This window comes from Strix uralensis, chromosome 4 (genome assembly GCF_047716275.1).
Source record: "Strix uralensis isolate ZFMK-TIS-50842 chromosome 4, bStrUra1, whole genome shotgun sequence".
NCBI classification, from domain to species: Eukaryota; Metazoa; Chordata; class Aves; order Strigiformes; family Strigidae; genus Strix; species Strix uralensis.
In genome coordinates, this window is record NC_133975.1 from 32503946 (window position 1) to 32525162 (window position 21217).

Here is a 21217-nt window from a genome sequence, read left to right on the forward strand (position 1 = left end):
AGATTTTATCTTGGTTTTGCATTTGCCAATTATAAATACCTTTTGAAGAGCAATACACTGATCAACAAACATATCATCATTATTTCCCTCTTTACCCTGTTCTTTTCCAGAAACTGTATGTTCTACGTAATCACTTCACATGCAGTAGCCACAAAAATACTATATAAGGCCATTCAGATCCGACAAACAACAGCAGATGTCTTTTTAACTTTGAAAGGTAATATTGCTGAGCACTTCCAAAATTTACCTAGTGTACAAAACCCTAGACTTAGTAGACAAAGAGTAACAACACACTTTTAAAGAAACCAAACTCAGGGAGGGATTCTGTCTCTTTTTGTGTTAAAAACCATTTACTGAATTTAATTGTTTAGTAAAGCAAGCATCACACAATGCTTCAAAATTTTAAAATTCAGGGATAAAAGTTTACATCCAAAAAGATGAATGGAAAATTGTGCTTTCAGACAGTAAAGTTATTTATCGTACAGGGGGAACCAATTCATCTCACCATCGGATTCTGGGCAAAATTATGTACTGTATATATATATATATATATGCAGTTCATATCCAGGTCCTGCAAAAATCTAAAACTATGTGCTTCACTTCATGTAGCAAAGGCACCTGTGTTATTCTCCCTTTTGGACAAAAGGTGATATTATGTTCCAGGTTTCCTGATGAAGAATACATTGATTTCTGAATATCTCACTCCCATCTCTGCGTTGAGTGGCAACACAAACCACGAGAGAAGGCAGCGCTGTATTCCTGCTTACACGGGAAGAAGTTGCTCTGCAGGCCGTTTGAAGCGTCGAACTTGTCACATGGGAAACCGAGCAGAACTGTGAAGCAGAGGGATAGTAACAAAAGGCTATTCTGGTGTGAGGATAAATTGGAGTCTTTCTAGCTCCACAAGCAGATGTTGCTACTGGATTGACATGTGGAGCCTGCTCCTGCTGGGGACAGGTAAAGTTTACCATTGGGACAGACGCAGAGCTCATAGATAGTCTGGCGAGGAGCTGAAGAGCTGGGTGAGGAGGAGGAAGAAAAGGAACCCACTGGTAGATTTCCCAGGCGGATTGTATCTGCATTTAAAAATATCTACAAGAAGGGAAAGAAAAAAAAAAAAAAGTAGTAAATTTCTTTCAGCATTGTGGCATATTTTAAAGAAGTGTTTTGAGGCAGTCATGAGTTTTTTTAGAAATATATTAAAAAATTTGGAATTATTTTATTAGAAGTATTAGAAAGATTATTAGAAATATTATAAATATATATTAGAAAGAACTATTTTTAGAAATAAACTAACTGTAAACATTTCTTGTTATTCAACTCTGTAGTTTTATACCCATTAATACTCATTACTACAGTATATGCAAATACTTCACCCAACATGTTTATTCAGATCCAAGCAGTGTCGTACAAAACCATTTTGACAATATTCCTGAATAGGCTGAATTTTCACTTGTACATTTTATTCATTCATGGCAGTAGCATATCCTTTCTCTGGAAGAATTCATATTTTAATAAGTGTGAAATGATATTAAAGCACATTCCCCAGTGTGTTCCTGTAAGCAGCTGGAAATATGTACTGAACTGTGCTAAACTGTAGGGGCTTAACAATAGCTACATCCAGAGAATATTTAAGTAAGGGTACAGAGTCATACGCACAAAATAAAGAGCTTATTTGACCTAAATTAAGAGGAGAAAATATTTCAGGTTAAAGTCTTATTAAGAAGGTCATCAAACTATTCCCATTTGTTTCTGAACATTGAATGTGATTAAAAAATATTTGTTTTTTTTTTTTTTTTAATCTCCTTCCATTGGAAATAGTATGAGTCGGTATGAAACTGTAGATACTGGTAGTGTTCATGAATCTGTATTGAGTTCTGCAATATATATACTTATGTTACATTTTCAGGGTGTTGAATAAACAGTGTCATGAAAATAGGTAACTAAAGCAGGAAATATTCATGTCTTTCACTGGCACAAACAAACAAGTCCCCAGCTGCTTAGAATTTATTTTTAATTTATGGAAGGAGTAAATGAAAGCCAAAGTAAGATCAGTCATTACCTCAGGTGCAGACTAGGAACTTCTAGAAGACAGGTATCAAATCAAAATGGCTTTAAGCCCTGCAGATAGCAGTCCGAAGCTTAGGAAAAGGTGAGTTCTTAAATACTTGCTAGTGTTTTTTATAAGGTATTGAAAATCAACAAAGCCAGCTTGACACCATTACATAACAACGTTGGCAGTTCTCTGTAAAGAACCTGGGGAGATATGGCAGGTATTGCTTTTTTCTACAGGAGACAAGTATTATTTTAAAATAAAGTCAGCGGTATATGGCAGAAAAGCAGCACAGAAGCACTACTAAGCCTCTTCTGGAGACAAGTGGAGGAGAACAGGCTCAGAAAAAATTAAGACTGGATAAAATCCCATATTGATGCACAGTCATGTTACCATTCACAGCAGAAGTATTGTAAATGACTGGGATCACCAAAGGAAATACAGGCTGAAAACCCCAAACAATATAACTACCCATCACTGTGAGTTCTCCAGCTCCCAGAGGAAGATATTGTCATTGGTGGGAACTTACACCAAAAGGGACAGAAAGGGAGAATCTCAGAGGCACAGGCAACAACTCCATGGCACAATGCCTGTTTTAATTCACATCCTGACTGATAGAGAAATTGATTACAAAACTAAAATGCAGCAAATTATTACATTTGTTCTGCAAATTATATGACAAAGGAATGATGTATTTACAGACACATACATGCATTGCTGCTTTAAAAGTCCAGTATCATAGACCTGAAATAATTAGGAGTCAAAATCCCCACGGAAATAATTTAGATGGAACAAATGTGGATGGTGTTGGGAACAATATAATAATGTGCTGCTAGAATTACAACTGAAAAAAAGTAAAAACATTCCAGCTAGGAGTAACTATAGCAAGAATAATAAGAAAACAAAATAACAGGGGAAAAAAAGAATTTGATAGCAAATAGAAGCTAAGAATTGGTAAAATGTAGGAAGGAAACAAAGGACATAATCATCAGTCAGTGGAGTGATGAGTAATAAAAAGCACTCTTTCACTTCTCCTATCAAGAATAAAAGAAATGTTAACAAGTCCACTATTATTGTAGCACTGGTGGAGTTATCAATAGTATTGCAAAAAAATCCAGTAGCATTCAACAGTGTAAGCTCTATGTAACTGTAAGTCTACCTTTTATACTAAATAGTGCTCAGCACAGTTCTGTACTTGGAGAAAGATCAAGTATTGATGTCAGAACATGACTGTGATAAAACACTTTCAATTTCAACAGTCACTCAACAGGATATTAAACAGCAGCCAATAATGTCTTATAACCAGCAGCTCTTGATAACTATTAATGAATAGATCTCAAAAAAAAAAATCTGAGTAACCTTTTGGACTTTTAATACTGATATTTAGTAAATCCTGATATACTTGGAATTTCAAAGATAAGAAAAATACTATTTCTATTTTTACAGAAGCAGGAGATATTAGACTATTATATATGTGATAATAAAACACACTTCAGTGTAGAAGACATACATGTAAGAAAATCCAACAGCAGTGCAAGATTAGCCATTTGTACTTTTGACAGATTGTGTGACTGGCCATTTTAACAGTTTAACTGCAGTGGTGATGGGGAAGGATCATGAGAAATCTGTAAATCAAAATTAAATGGGTTCTAAAAGACAAGTCTTGATTCAAACAAGAATTAACTCAGAAAAAATCAGAGGCCATATGTGTCAGAGATCAGGCTAGATTAAAATCTCTTGAACTTTAATATCTTTTTTCTAGGAGCTCAATATTTTTATGTGTTTGCTTACATCAGGACAGATACGTTTCTGCAACTCCTCATTGCAGATGTTCTGTAGTGTACTGCTCTAAGACCAGTGGACCTTAGTCCAGTGTGCATTAAAATACAATGTAGCTCAGATATTTTGCTCATTAAATTAAACTATCTTTTTAAGCATATCTGTACATGCTTTTCCATTGGTGCTTACAAATTTCACACTGTGATGTAGATCAATTCAGGTTTTTCTGGTGTCATAATCCTGAGCAGTACCTATGAGGTCCTGTTCCAGCACACATCCCAGAACACCTGGTGAGTAATGTAGATACCAGTGTATGGTGTCTGAGAAAAACTGAAGTGGCTTCTTGTGAGGGTGTATCTGCTGTGGTGAGTCTAACAAGCTCTATGCCTTTGCAGAAAATTGGGAAGGCTGTGCAATTTAACCAGACTCCTATAGATAATCCCTGGGGAAGCCTGAGATGAAGAGGATTAATAAAGATGGCTTAAAGCTAGCATTAAAATCTACTGTGTACTTATGCTGTCAAGGTTATAAATAAAAGACTAAATTCACAGATGCAACATTGCTATTTATTAGTTAAGCAGGGGTCCAAATATATCATCGTAGTAGCCCAGTACATAAGGAATTTCAGAGGAACATAGTCCATATTTGAAGATATAACCTCTCCCCTCCTATCATCTATTAATAATCAAAATTCATGTTGAAAAGTCCTCTAACATCAGTAAAACTTAAACTACTTACCATTTTATGCCTGATGTTATGTGTTTAAAGAGAAAGAAATAAGTTGCAATACAAGAAACCAAACAGTATTATGTTCCCAGGGAACACTGTTGCTAGATGACAGAGTTAATGGAAGTGCCTGTATACATGGTCTTTCTCTACTCTTTTGTGCTGTGAAAGGTGTGAGATAAGCCATTTAATACTTCATACGCATCAAGGCCATGCAAGCCAGTCATGCTCTTTCTGAGTCTCACATCTCAGCAGATAAATAGGCAATGATAAAAACAAAACTTTCATCCATTCTTGAAACATTGTAGGAGACTGACTGAGATTACAAAATGGAAAAGGCATCAGCTACTCAGAGAAATGCTATTTCACAGAGAACAGGGCACTGAGCAGCATCATTCCCTCTAAATACTTAAGGTTTAGAAATCCTAGATGACTGCTTTGTCTTGTGCATCTTAGTGCTGAGAAAAATATATTAGCCCTATAATATTTAAAAGTAGACCTGATTTCTGACTAATTAAAGTAGCAAATGGAATCAGCGTGTAGGGCATGTGATAGGAATGGAAAAATTGTACTACTTTTACATACATTTTTTGCTAACGGAGATGTGCAAGTCATCTGCTCATCAGACCGTGTTGTTAATCTGAACAGTGAGAGGGAAAGGGAGAGTAAGGCAAGCCAGAAAATATAGATTATCTGTACCAAAGAACTAAATTGAAGGAGAGAACTTTCAATGGGCAAGATATAGGCCTGAGATAAAAATCAAATATTCCTACAAGCCATTTCATACAGAAATATGAACCTGCCATGTATAAAAGTTCTCCACTGGGTCCTTGACTAAGTCTTCTCAAAAGAGGAGATCATAGGCTAAGTTGATAAAGCCAAATGAAAGAGTTAGGATTTATAAACATTGAATAATTTTCTGTATTCATGTACATTTGATTAGGCAGGTAATTCTACAGACTGCAAAGGCACATTTCAGGGTTAATGTAGATCAGAAATGGCAGAAAACTGAAGGAAATGTAGAAGAAAAGAAGGAAAACTGAAAGGGTGGTGTTCATGAACCAGTATGAGGAGATAGCGTAATGACATCTCACTAAATAAACCTTTTGGATTCCCTTAGGTTCTTCAGAATCAATCTGAATTATAACAATGCAAGATTTTGTCTAGTCTTTTTGCTCTTCTGCATATGCTATCATAAGCACACATACAAATAGGATTACACAGATTGGGTAACTAGACTCAAGTATATAACTTTCATATGCTGGTATGTTTTAACATTCAAGGTGAAGTTGAATTATAGGACATATTGCAGTACTTTGGTTCATGTGGGCCATTTGTTCTAACAGTTATCTGTGCTTTTGACATTTATTTTAAAAACATTCCCCTAAACTAGCTTTCATTAAATCTGAAAAGCGGTTCTGAGAAAAATAAAAAAAAAATCATAATGGAAAATTAAAATATTAAATTGATAGCATATCTATTGTAAAATCAAAACATATGCCAGCACAATGTCTGGAACAATATCTGTCATAATGATTAATAGTATTGAGGAACACTTAAACAGTGAAATGCATGTGATGAGTAGGATGGGTAAACTGATTATATTCAGAGAAGACCAAAAGATCTAATACAACTTGTGTATTGAAAATGTATTCTCTACAGGAGTAGGATCAACTGACCACAAGACAAATGAGACTTTTAGGCCATAGAGTGGTCTGCTGTAGTGAATGTTCTTTTTCTAAAGAGTATACCCGATATGCCTGGACAGAGCCACCCTGGCAAATTTCTTCTTTTGTTAACATCGCTCCTACTCCCACCTCCATGTTTTGCCTGGAACCACTGACAACAGAAAGTGATTTGAAAAACATATATATATGTTAAATAGAACATTGTACATTAGTGAAGTGAACAGTTCCTGCCTGAATGGGAAAATTTATGTTTTGATTCTTCAGTATTGAAGTGGTGTTTATGAGAGGCATGTTTCATTGTAAGTACACATTTTTGTAAATTCTTGTTAAATAAACACAAGCATGTATTGTGACTTCTTAGTTATAACGCCAGTGAAATTTTTATGGGTGGCTACTGAAGCTAAAATTTTCTGGTATATATATTTTTTCTATTAAGGAAATAATTTTCAGGGATGATCAAATGGGATTGCTGTGAACATTGACCAGCAGAGGTTTACAATCTCCAGTGCTTATGAAATGACAATGGTAGTCTCATAAACAAGAATTCCCAGAATCAAATTCTACATAATATTAGAAGTCTTTGCAAACTCATTCAATCAGGGGACAGATGTGATTTCTTTGTGATTGCTGTACACGACCCAGAAAGGGAAATGTATTTGGAATATTTTTGCTTAGCCTACTGAGTACAAAAACTTATTACTTGATTGCCATTCAAGTCAGAACTAGATTAAAATGTGTTATTAATGGAAAAAATATTTTATTTATATAATAAATTATTCATTGTCACTTCTTTTTCTAATAAAATGGCTTATGGTGTTGGTCTTCAGGATTTGCCCATAAACAGTTCAAAGATGGGCGATGTCAGTTAAAACATTTTGCTTTTGTAGTTTGAGAACACTGTATTTTGGTTGTAGACTTCTACATAAAGTGGTTTTTACTATAAATTAACTTACACATTAATAACTGTTTTAAGTTGACATTGAAAGGTTTTGTCTAAAAATACCATGGTATTTTAATAATTTTATATATCTGTCAAAATATCTTAAGAGAATTATTGAAACAAATAATTAAAAAAATACATAAAAATTTCCCTTCATTTCCACTAATCTCTTTCCTCCCAGACAACAGTGACAAGTCAACTAGTGTTCTGCTGATCCAGTGACAAGTCAACTGGTGTTCTGCTGTTCGAGGATGCCAATTAAACTGAGACCAGTGTGAAAAGAGTAGGCTTATTTTACTGTTAATAATTAAAGGATACAACCAAGTAATACAGAAAATAAGCAACAAGAAAAAATACAGAATAGTACACTTAATTATTACTACATATAGTTAATTAGAGAAAATAAGAATAAACAAGGTAATGCACCTAATCATTACTGCACGATGGGGAGAATAGTGATTAAGAAAGATACATCACCACTTGCATATGTTACCAACATCCAGATCCACAGTGACTGGGGAGCCCTGGCTGCAGCGAGGATTTGGAGAGCCTTTCCCTGCAGGTGGGAATTCCTACACGATGTGTCCATCCATAGGTGAGGCATCCAAAGTCGCAGCAAGAGGGTCCAGCCTTATATACCAAAAATCAGCAAGTCAGAATGACTTGCACTTTCCTTTGAGTGGAAACATCTGGTTTCATCCTCCTGTTGGATTCCACCCAAAGCCTGGCCAGGGCTCGGTGGGAAGAACCAAGGGAGTTTCTAACAAGGCCAAACACTTGGGTTCTCAGCCTTGAACAAGGCTAAATGAGGGAAGTTGGATACATTCTCATGACATTTAATCCTCACTGCTGATTATATTTTGCCTAAACTAGTGAGCATACATATTTCATTAATGATCAGATACTAATAATAAATGCTAATGGTAATACAGATTTTACTAATTAACAGATACTAATAATGTTTGGTTGTGAGGTTCATCTAGAGGTCAACTTTGTTTCAGGGCCTATTATTCAGGCCCTAGCACTACAACTGGTTAATATCATGAAAAATGGCTGTGAAAACAAAATGCACCACACATTTGTTAGACTATTTTTGGTGAATAAACAGTGAATCTTTGAGCTCTAGAGCTCATTTTGTATTGAACTCACTTCATCCATATCAAACATTTTAATTTTTTCTTGCAAATGTTTAATCTCAGACAAACATAACTCATCTGAATTGAACTCTAGGAAATATTGTTGCCTTTGATCAGCCATTCCTCTGTAGTCATGGCAAGCAGCTTGCAGAACAAGGTAATTCCATTTCAGTGTATTTAGATAATTTAAAAAATCCTTTTTTTTTTTTTTTTTTTTTTCTCTTTCAGAATAAAAACCATCCACAAAAACCCCACCAAAACCAAAGCTTTAAAATGATACTGTAGGTTGGGTTTACAAGTGAAGATTACTCCAGTTTTCGTAAGTATTAATCTCCATGTTAAATGCATCTCCTGGATTTAGAGAGAGAACCAGATAGGATTATACATCAAATGTTAGTACTATATTCATTTGTTAGTCTCTACAAAATAATATTTGGTGTCTGCTTCATAAACTTTGTTGTGCTAAAATGATAAATATAAACTTGGTCTCTAGCCTGCTACACTGATTTTGAGTAAATATTGTCTGATAAAGAGTATTGCTCATTTTTAATGTGACAGCTATAAGTGTCACCAAGGGATCAGCCTCATTATGCCAGAAACAACCAAATATAGTCTACAAATGATTCTATGAAGGAGTGTAATTTGGCAAGGAAATACAAGGGCATAAAGAAGTAAATAGGAAAAAGGTCACAGAGTGACTAATAGAAATAAGTTTGTGAAACTGAGAAGCCTCTGTGCGTCTTTCTCCTTTAAAGTCTAAAGACCTTACTTGGTCTTTGATTGTCAATGGGATGCAATGCAAGTGCAGAGTCTAGTTTAGATAGAAGCTTCTTGCAAAAGTACACAGCAGCTGCACAAGACTCAGGAGCTGAGGCTAGTTATCAGCCTTCTCCTTCAAAGGGTGATGTATTGCCAAAACCATTAAAATTAGTTGTTAGATCAATGAGTGGACAACATCAAATAATCCTTTAAGCTTGTTCTTATGATATGATAATGTGTTTCAGGTTCAATTCTAACATTTTTATGCTTAGCAAAATCTAGTATCTACAGAATTCAAAATTGATCTGTACTTTTGCATTGTCTTTTTATGTGAAAGAAGCAGTAGTCAACTAGCATTTGTGCTGAATTTCAAGACAAGAAATGTTATCTTTCTTCTTAGGTGAGCCAATAGATTCAGCTAGAGCCTAGAGCTTCATATTTCATTTTCCTTGTAAACGATTGCTGCTTCAAACCATTGGTTATGGTTTATTTATAGAATAATACATAGTTCACAATTAAATGCCAAGCTATAATTGAATCAAAGGATTCTGCTGATGCCTCCACTCACAAGGGTACAGCTCAAGAGCTTTATAAAGGGCAGCAGAATCTGAGTCTAATTTACAGCCCCCAGTATTCAGTCCGGGATCATGCATTATAATGCTTAATAGGGCTAAAAGGATTATTATAATACTGCAGTAAATAAAAAGAAAATGTATCAAACAGCAGAATTCAGAATGCTTGCAGAGGTTTTCAGTTTATGATATAGAGATTATACTGCATCAGAAATAAGGCTAAAGTATTTCATAAACACATTTATGTTCCTAAAAATATATTCTGAAGTTATTCTTAAATAAAAGGAAAATATATGTTTCATAGATTAATCCACAGTAAATTAATAATGTTCTGCTGCATGGATATAACTGGTTCATTCCAGATGCCACATAGCTACTTTCTGGCATAACAGGGTAATAATTATGCTATAGAAGGAAAATATTAACTCACATAACTTTGATGATTTTTTGAATAAGCTTACAAACATTAAAAAGTTAAATTTAGTTAACTAGTGTGAGAATAATACAAAAATCTTGTATATTTTCTAGTATAAAAAAATGTCCTAGCACAAAAATGGTTCATAGATCCAGTTCACAAAGACAACATTCTTTTATTCGTGAAAGAAACGACTGACAAAGCATATATTTTTAGGCTAAAATGAAGATTATTTTTTAACATTGATTGTTTTGTTTTAGAAAGTGTTTTCTTAAAAATGAGTAATGATAATCCCTTCACACTTTTTCAGTGCTGTCTGTTAAATTGTGATGTATCTGTTGGGCTGTAAGTAAGGACACCAATCAATATGTTGTTATGTAGACATTTTATCCATGAGATGTCTATCCTGGTTCCTCACACCAGGCTGTAATTAGTCCAGAAATTCCCTGTATGACTTCCAAAGTGTTTCTGCATTTTTCTCTGACCCTCTCCAGTGTAAGATATAAAATAGAGAACTATAAAGGTATTGGTCATACCTCAGGATGGAATTTCTCTGTGGATTTGGGGTACAGTTCTTTACAGATCTTACTGGAATTGCAAGTATTCAAGGGGTAATTAGACAATTTGAACTTTGTTGGATGTATGTTTATAAACAGCTCCTTGGGAAAGGGTGGGAAAAGGTTGGTAGCTTGTTTTCTGATGACTGTCAGTCTAACATCTACATGGGAAATCACAGATGTGTAAAGTCTAACTTAACATGTAGAAGAATATGATGATTTTTAATATGAAGTGGGGCAAAGTCTACTTCACACTGGCATTTTTTTCCTACAAAGCATACTGAATTAAATCCCAATTCTGAATAATACATAATATAGTCATGATAACTTTTCTGGGGTTCCCATTCTCAAAGTTCAACTGAGGTTATAGGACATTATTTCCAAAACTACCTTCTCAATAAGTTGTAGTAAATACTTAAGAAAAATTAGAAGTCATGCAATAAAGTCATAGTGTTGATATAGACAAAATTTCCTGATGAATCCACGGATTAAATATTTGTAAAAAGCACCACAGAGATATACAATACTAAACGAAGACATTATAGATACAACCATTGCTTCAGGGATCATGGGGGATTGAGGTAAGGTAACAGTCTCTTTGTTGTTTGGTTTTGTTTTTTGGTTTTTTTTTTTTTTTTTTTTTTTTTTAAATTTTCATTTGAGTATTACTTTTTCCCTCTGGCAATATCATGAAGGGAAAGAATTTTATGTGAAAAATTTATGTTAACAAATGGAGGAAACATACTAGATTGGGCCAGGTAGGGATTTATGGAAAGGAAGCAGGAAAGGTTACAGGAAGCTATGGCCCCTGCAATAAAAATACCCACAGAAAGAACAAGGGTGAGGGATGATGATATTTACTATTAAAGAGGATTAGATTGTCCTTCATGCTATCTCAGCAACTTTAGGAAACAGTAACAAAGACTTCATATATAGCGAGGTGGTAAGTAAAGAGAGACCGTGGGAAGAGCTGGCTTTTGGAGAAACTCAGAAATAAGATGGGGCATGTGGTATATAAATATTTGAGACTCTGAATTAGGAAAATATTGTGCTTTAATTATGTAGGTCAGATACTTGCTTCAGTATCTGCTTCAGTATCTTGCTTCAGTAGAAAAATGTTATCAAAGTAGGCCTTTGATGCAGTATATTGGCCAAAAATATTCCTGTCTGCATTGCAATACAAAGAGTGTGCATTGCAGGGGATTATCTGTCACAGATGTGAATGCTGGTTTTGTTTGTTGTCATTTATTTGGCTAGTTTGTAAAGTATCAGGAAACATTTGGTAGAAAATACACTATACATAAAGAGCACCATTCCCAATTAGATATTTACATTAAACAACTGGTTTTCCAAAAATTCTGTAACCTGGCAAGTCCCACTGAGAGCAATTTGAAAATCTATCAGTTTCTCCAAAGTTCCTAATAGAAATCTGAGCACTTGCACAAGTTTTTTTAATGTTCTATAATTTTAAGGATTGAAGATGAAAGGACTCTCATACCAGTAATCTTTCATGCATTTCTGCAATACATGGATTGCCTACCAAACCAGTGACCCAATTTAAATTCGTTTTCATGAGTTCGCACAGGTATACACATGAAGAATCTATACCAAAATCTTTTTATGTCAAGCTGATCACTGAAACAAGATACTGATGAAACCATACAGCGAACATACCATTGAAGTACTCTGTCACTCTTACAGAGATAATAACAGTTCAGGGAAATAAACCACATGTAGAGCAAATTTGTTAAACCTCTTCATCATGGTTTAATGAAGTATTAATCCAAATTAGTCCAAATTTCTCTTAGTTTGTCAGATTAATCCAAAGTAATCCAAAGTAATTTTCTATCACTTAGCTGTCTGTCCCACAGATGTACTGAAGGACTGGGTAGCATTTCCCTTGACTCTTAGATTAAAAATAATTTAACTTTTTTTTCAGTGTGAATGAAACCTAGTGATTCAAATATCTGAAAAAAAGAAAATAAGTATTAATAATTGAGCAAGATAAACCAAAATTACTTTAAAGGCAGACACAAAACACTTCTTGTGACGTTTACCTTGCTGCTGAATAAATTATCCTCACATTGTTTGCGTTATGCTGGGCAGAGCTTACCTCCCCTTCTGTGGACTGTAAGTGCAGTTCTTTCCTACAGGTAGCCTTTAAGTCTCCTGCAGCTGCATTGACTTGCACTCCCCTGGGTGCTTCCATCACCAAAGATCTAGTAGGAGATTCAAGTCTGAAAGACAAAAACAATCACTGAGAAAAAATGCACTGAAACAAACCACCAAAACTCACCCATCCCCAAAACTCACATTGCATGTAGATATACATGCATTTTGAAAGATAAAGAAGTAAAAATTAGTTATACATGTGCTTCTCTAACTATTCTATGGCCTCGAGAAGAAAAAAAATAAAGTATACATTTAAGTATTCTCATTTAAGACAGCATTTAAGCATATACTGATATAAGCTTGTCTGCTTAGTGATGCTTTCTGGAATTAGTACCTAATTTACTTGAGTGTACTAATACTGAAATATAAGTACTTAAGAATCCACACGTCTCTGTGAGCGCTTCTGTAATGACAGGTTAATAACTAAAGTTTGTTTAGTGATCTATGACAAATATTCAACTAATTAAAAAGAAAACAAAATGCTTAAAAAGTTTTAAATAATGATGTAAAACTGATTAGAATGACTTTGCCTTCATAGGCTCATCCTTATTTTGGGTAGGTATAACAGCATTATGTATGAAGAGAGGAAAAGAAAATCTATCTCTATTATTGTGGGGGTTTCGCATGCCTTTTCTGTTCTGCAAAATGCTCATTATAATCTTTAACCCTGTTATAATAGGGTTAAGACACGTATCATTGTGTCTTGGTATCTTTCCTCAAAGCAACTATTCTTCTACCGTCAGTTCTTCTATTTCTCTTTATCCTATACTCAAGATCCTCCATCAACCTTAATGCAGAACTATGATACTTTCTTAACTATGTTATCTCATAGTATTTTACAGGTTCCTCTTGAAAGGGAAGTACTAAAGCAATGATTTCATAGAAGTCATGCTCACACACTGAATGGGAAAGATGATTGGATGAAAACTGTATGGAACTAGGAAACAAAAATTTGGATTCTGGTTATGTTCAACTGTAGACTTATTGCATAGCCCCATTAAGAGGGAGACAAATCTTTTAATCTATTTCTATTCCAATAATACAATGACAGAACACAGTTCCTCTTTACCTGAACAAAGGTTTTTTGTAAAATGAAATATATTAATGATAGAAATGTCTAGAATGAGTAGCTTGAAGAAAACATTGTATTTCCCTCTTCAACAAATTGTATTTTGAGTGTTAGGTCACATCCATCCAAAAATATAATGAGGTACTAGATGTATAAAGGAAAAAATAGTCTGACAAAGAATTTGCTACAAAAAAGCCAAATGAAAGATCTGTCAAGCAATGGAACAAGAGAATTCCAGTGTATTTCAATGATTGGATTTTTAAGTGTACAGAATAGTGATGGATTATCATTTTGAAACTAAAATGCCACATTTGCATGCAAAGTAAGTCACTGAGATGGTGTCTGTGAAATATTTGTTTGTTACATGTCACTGACACTCAATAGGGAAAGGGGGGAAAAAAAAAAAGCAATTATTTGGCAACACAAAAAGAAACTTAAAAAAGCAGGTGTCCAGATAGAGGGTAACACTCTTTTTATATAGGTAGTTACCTATATAAAAAAAGCATACATGGGTTACATACAGATAGGAGCAGTAGAAAAATCTGTGTTTCTGTTAGTGCTAAACCATTTTCTTTCATGTTTTTGACACTCTGTAAGAAGCAGTTAAGAATGTTCTGCAGTTCTTCGTACCAGGGAAAAATCTAAATATCATGAATTATTTAATCATATACATCAGTGCTTTTCAGGTGGTGGTTTGCAAACTTCTAATGGCTATAACAGCAGAAAAGAAGCTTCCAAGACCTTTTAGAAACCATATATAGCTTATAAATTAGGTTTTCCAAAGTATTCTGTGGCCTTAATTAGGCCTTGAATTGAAAAGGAAACTCAACTGCATAAATGTTTGGTGACTGGATACTTCCATTCCATATTTTTCAGCAGCATATTTTTGCGATTTATAACCTACTTTCCAGGAATATTAATATTTCTCAGTGGTTTCAACTGCCATTTCATAATCATGAAGACAAAAGTGCCCTTAACTATATTTATTGCATCAAATTGATGGGTATTAGCAAAGTCACAAATACTTCTGGTTTCATAACATCAAAACCACACTCAGACCTGACAAAATTTTCAGCAGGTGTACAATAAAAATCTATTTAGGAATATCTTTCTAGAAACTATGATTTTGTTTAAAGAGTAATATTTTTTTTTCCCCAAACACATGAGACAGTGTATAGCTCAGAGTTGCTTCATCTAGCTTCATCATGGTTTTTCATGAACTACATTAACATAAATGATTTCTAGTTTGTCTAGAATAAAGACATTTGGGCAACTAATCTCTGAACTTCAGAAGAAGTTGTTAATATCAGGCTTCTACACACTGTGGAGAAGAAATTTCTTTTTCAGACAACAGATCTTTTTTAGCAGTTTCCTGAAATCAAATAAGGTGATAGAAATGTCAATGAATTGTAGATGACCAGCAGAGTAATATTTAAAACGTCACCCATCTATTAGTAAAATTGAATGCCTAAATCTGTTTTACAGTTACTAATTTACTTCTCTTCTTATTATTCTTTGGATGATCTACATCTGAAAAATGACTTAGCTATGCAATCTGCAGCATGTTACTGGAAATGCAAAAGTCTGTATACATATAGAGATTATCTTCTCAATGTTCTGAGATAAATTAAGTTTGATATGCAGCCGCTTTATAATATTTCTTCATCATATTTCTGAAAGATTTAATCTCTACTATAAACTTATTGTAATAGTCCACATAGTAATCTTCATCCCTCCAAGGAAAAGTGCATTATTACAATAACATATTAAGAAATTGCTTTCCTTTCAGATTTACTGATAGCCTGTAACAGTGGCATTTACATCTATAGGTGAATCCTATTCATATAATTTCATTTTTCTTCCCCAAACAACAAAAAGCTATGATGCAGAAGATAACTAGTGCTATTATTAGACAGAAAATACAATACTGTACGAAAGACAAAGAGGCTTTTAAAAAGAGGCTTTTAATTAATATAATCTGTCAATTCACTATATGTGATGCAGACAGATGATCTATCCGGAGAAGGGCTTCTTTCTTTTCAATTATCAATGGTTAATTTGTGAAAAAAGATACAATTCAGAGGATCAAAGCTATATGAATTTGAGTTGAATTCATTAAGGAATTATTGCCAAAAAGGAAACATTTCAAATATCTTGAATATGTTGCTTTGAAGGTATTAAAATATTTCTCATCAGAAATGCAGAAACATTTATTTTTCTTTTCATATTTTCTGTTTACAAGCTGACCTAGATTGTATTAGAGAAAAATAATTTAAAAAATGAACCAGAAGGTTTTATTTTGGGTTTTAAGAAATATTTTAGATTTATCTCTTGCATATCCCTCATACTCACATGGGATATAATTTATCTGTGTTAATTTTGCTCTGTTGGCTAGCAGAAGGTATTTCTTAAAAGAGAAGGAAATAGAAGACTCCCCTGTGCAGATGTGAATAATTTATTTGCTTCATGTCTATTTAAGCACTGGATCCAACCCATGCTACTTAGTAAAACCACTGATATGAACCTCTATTAAGGTGGAATTTGTATTCAAAACAGGGGATTAAAAAATATATTGTTGACTAGAGATCGCACATGTAAAGCAGATACTCATTTCCCCATTACTGGCATCTCTATACCTGGGAGTCAAGAAATACTTCAATACTTCGAAGTATTTAACTTTATATATGATGGTCTTGCCAGCATACATTGTTGAGGCTTTTTTCAGGTAGTATAGGAATCCTGTGATTAAAAAAAAATTTTTTGCAAATATAAACCCAATGATAAACCTACACATTGACTTGGTAATATTTTTGCAGCTTTCTATAGATTAAAATAATTGTGACATCGATCTTGTTGCCTGTAGGTAAAGAGTTGTGGCAGACTGGGGCTGTAGAGAGCAAATGAATGCACCAAGCATCTCTCTATCCTTCTTCCTATTTCTTCCTTGTAAACTAGCACTCTCAACTCCAAAACCCCATAGAACACAAGGCCTTCCTCTTCCACAAGTGAAATAATTTTGTCCCAAATTAGAATTAAGTATTTAAAAAAAAAAAAAAAAAAAAAAGAAAATGTTTTTTTCCAGAAACCTCAAACAATTTTAAATATATATTCTTTCCATTTATATTATTATGAAAAGAACAGCTGGCTTCCCCGATGCTCAAGGAAACTGTTTTCAAGAGTTCTCCAGTTACACCAAGAGTCCTTAAAGGAGTCCACTGAACACTGATGGTTCTAGATAAAATTGGGGTTTCCATTCAGTCCATTTCCTGTAAGTCAGGCTGAAAACTCCAGTAGAATCCATAAAGAATAATCAGGGTCTTCTATGATCATGGTGACAAAAAACCTGGAAGCCTTTTTTTAAGATATTGTATCTATTCAGACATAGGATTCTTTATTACTTGCATTTAATATCACATTGGGAATGAAAATAAAATTACTATTCACTATTTTCAATCTCATATTATTTACAAGATTATACATGCACTTTTTGACATTTATGTAAAAGTGACCAAAAATCTCTTTTTGACACATTTACATGTGCATCTCTGCACATGTGCATCTCTAAGATGCATATGAATCATTGACAGAATAGTTATTTTTTCTGAAGCTTGTTGTATTCTTATACGTTTAACCAAATGCTTATATTTTCAGGATGAAATAATTTTTTTAATTGAAATGCAAGAGTAAATGTGCAGGCCTCATGAATCCTTAATATTGTTCACTGATCATCAGCTATCCTTTATCAAAAAGCAAAATTCTCATATATTCATGGGAAGTTCTCTGATTCATATGGGAACATAACCTTTAAGGGCACAATATGGTTCTCTATTTTGTGACTTCCCAATGAGAGTCTTAAGTAAGAGAAAGTTAAATAAATGTTTTATGGAATAGGTAATGGCCTAAACCAGTAAATATTAACATGACTTCCCCCCCCCCCCCCCCCCCCCGCCCCCAATATCCAATTTTGCAACTCATGGGCAACATATTTAAATAAAGAGGAAACTTTGTTGACTTAAATCAGAACAGTAGAATGGCATTCAGTATATCATTTCATGTTATGCCCATGCTCTGCATGTCACTGACTTTGGCATGTATCAGCACACCCTTATTATAACTCCTGAAGTTCTCATTAACCCAGAAACCACCTCACTGAGCTCAAATCTGAGTTCTAATTGCCCTGTACATGCCACTGGTTTCAGTTCAGTGGGTCTGCATTATCACAGAGACACCTGAAACAACTGAATATTTTAATGCTATTTGACACAGATGATAAATCAGAAAAGCAATTTCCCCACATAGGGAAATAAAGGATCCCTTCTGACAATATAAAAAATATTAGCTACTGATGAGGAAAAGTTTTTCCGTTATGTTATTAAAGGACTAGAACAAGTGAAGAAGCATCAAGAAAAGGTGAGGAGTGCTGGAGAGAGCAAATGTTTAAAGCAAGAGCTTTACAAAATAAGCAGGTGATGTGAGGAAGATTAAAGAGAACTTAATGCATGACTGTTTCTTAGAGCGGGTGAGCACAGCCAGAAGAGCTAAAGACAGGGAAAATATCAAAATCAGGAATAATATTAAGAACATAACAAACCAAAAACCTAACTGGAATCTCAGGTAGTAAAAAAATCATGCATTCTAGAATGTAAAGTCCACTAAAACTCAAACCTTTGAAAATCAAGAAAATTAGTAGAAATGTAAGGTTTAGAATGTGAGCTTTCATTTCTTAGAGAAATACCACAACACGCTTGAAGTCTAAACTTTCAGGCTGTGAGACAAAGATCTGCATATGAGACAATCCAAAATAGTCTCTTAAGGAAAGGTACAGGAAAATGATTCCTCATAACCCTGACATCTTATCGCTACCCGTATTCCACCCAAAACACATTCCTCTTCCCATAACTTTCTTTACTTTTGTTCTGACCTCAAACCCCTTCTACATATGCCCTGCCACTCTGCTAAACATCCTTACATGAAATTTATTTTCTTTCCAGAAATAGCTCCATTACCTGAGTTGTCTTTCAGAATATATTTTCTTAAAATAGGAATCTATCTTGTCAGACAGAGATTGAGGCGACATGCCCACAGAAAATGCTCAAGTGGCTGTCAAGAGTAAGATTTGTACATAAAGTGTCTGGGGGAGGCTGAAGAGCCAAACTGGGCTCTTTGAACAACTGGAAACACATTAGAACTGGTTGACATAAGATCTCAGTTTTGAAAACCATTAGCTTCCTGTGATTAGGAAGTGACAGTCCAGACCACCTGTAATCTTCTAATTTGTTTCCCTAAAGGGCCTTAAGCTGATATTATATTTTAGCTGAGATAAACTTCGACATAGTTTTGATCCACATCAAACTTGGACTTGGACTGTATCTAAACAGTCTAAGAAGAAAACAGCCCATCCAAAAAAAACCAACCCAAAACCCAGAAAAAGTTTGGTGAGTTTACTTTCAGTAGTACCTTTGTTGGGGCAAGCACCATTTTGGAAAGAATGAGAGTTTTTTTACTGTCTGCAATACAAAATAGAGTGGCAGACTATGAAGAAGTCAAATAGCTTTTTTGTTTCTTTTTGGCAGTGAATTCTATCTTGAAATACAACCGAGGATAGAATGAAAATTGCAGGATAAGACATGTAAAATCATTAATTTTTCTCTATTGATTATGCTATCTCTGGAGTTCTCTGTATAATTGTAGATATAAGCAATAGGAGCTGTTTGGTGGACTGTGGAACTAATAATTTTATAAACTCATGTAGTCATCCACCACACAGCCTCCATCCTCTGGACCTCCATTTTCTTGTAACCAGCCTGCACAATCTTCAGATCCTTTGTTTGGCTCCAACATGGTACCCAAACCATACTCTCTGCACCCACAACCACAACACTGCTAGAAACTCCATGTCCTCCGTGTACAATAACCATGAGTTGACCATGAAGTGAGGTATGTCAGAAGTTGAATGTAGTCTGAAGCCATGTGTATACAAATGGGTAAACTGACAGCAGTAAATACTAATAATACTAGCTGATCTTCTGTTAGCATCTCTCGTCAGGCATTGGTTTGCAGAAAACGCATAGAAACTTAAGGATCTTTTGCCCTTCTATCAAACATGGATGAAACTGCCTAGCTGCTTCACAAATTATCAGGGAGATGAGGGAAAAGAATACATAGATAGACAGCAAAATTAAGAAGCCTTGTTTGCTTGGGAAAGTGGCTAAAGATTGGCATAGAAAATGGAGATACTCCTGGGGAGGGGAAAAAGAACAACTAGAGTGAAAAAATCTCTGGGGAGAAATTTAGTATAAGGAAAGAATAAGGAAATTAAATGTTGCTCAAATGAAAAAAATATAAATAGCAATTTTTATTATTGCAGTAGTAAGCTTATTCACTTAAAATCAGAAGAAAGACAGGAAAAAATATTATGGAAGTTACAGCAGCATCACTTGGCTTTAATGATGTATAGTACAAGTTTTATGGACTGTTTCATCAGAAAAACTACAGCAAAAAGGAGTATGCAGGTATGGTAGAAGAAGACTGTATTTGGTTAGAGTCCAAAGCATTTCAGAAATGAGTTCTGGTGTCACTAACATCAGCCCCTAGTCATAGACTATTGTTCAATTTCTATTAAAAAATTAGTCAAACACTTCTACCTGGAATATCTCTGAAAATGAAATAACTTGGCATTTACTTTTGTATCTAGTTCTAGGCCGGAACTATGTGGAACTAAAATTTCTTGAACACACAGCACCAGCTTGGGTGTGAAAGTGGTGTAACAGCCCTGGGGCAACCTCAGATGTAACAAGCCTTGCTGGAGCCAAGAGCACGAAGCAGGGCCCCACTGAAACCCTGAGCATCTCCTCCTGGGACTCAGCACCTCTGCCAGTCACAGCTGCTGTTAGACCTGAGTGGGCTTCATATAAAGAAAGATCCTCAGCTGCCTTCACACTAATCTGCAGAGTGTGAAGTTTCCTTGTCTTTCATTAACTCAGCACTGTGCAGATGCTTTCTATTGCTCCAAGATTTATATGGGTTTTGAGACAGGATTCCTAGGATATTACATTTACATTCATAACCATGTTAGCCTGAGACAGCTATGCTTGGAGCCCGTATGTGTGCTCCTGAAACCATGGTATGGCATAATCATAAAGCAAACATAATCCAGTTGCTGATAATAAAGAATTTTAGTTGTTCCCGTTGTTCCTTTTGAAAGGCTATTCTAGAACCTCTTGCATCCGAGAGGCAGAATGTTAATTTCTATTTCACCCAATATTCACCATCATACTGTTGAGTTTCACAGTACTTTTATTCTAGTACTCAAGATCTGATTGCCAGTGCTTCCAAACCTGTGTACCTCTTT

At 34.7% G+C, this 21217-nt stretch overlaps 1 protein-coding gene across 2 annotated transcripts in view; it reads right to left on the reverse strand.

Annotated features, from left to right (window-relative positions):
- Positions 1 to 894: 894 nt before the first annotated feature.
- SGCZ (sarcoglycan zeta) overlaps positions 895 to 21217 on the reverse strand; it is a 227807-nt gene continuing 207484 nt past the window's right edge. For both annotated transcript variants that reach the window (XM_074865069.1, XM_074865068.1), the window contains 2 exons: positions 12739 to 12862; positions 895 to 1092 (listed from right to left, as the gene is read on the reverse strand). In XM_074865069.1, coding sequence (XP_074721170.1) covers positions 895 to 1092; positions 12739 to 12862 — 322 coding nt within the window. The remainder of the gene's footprint in view (positions 1093 to 12738; positions 12863 to 21217) is intronic.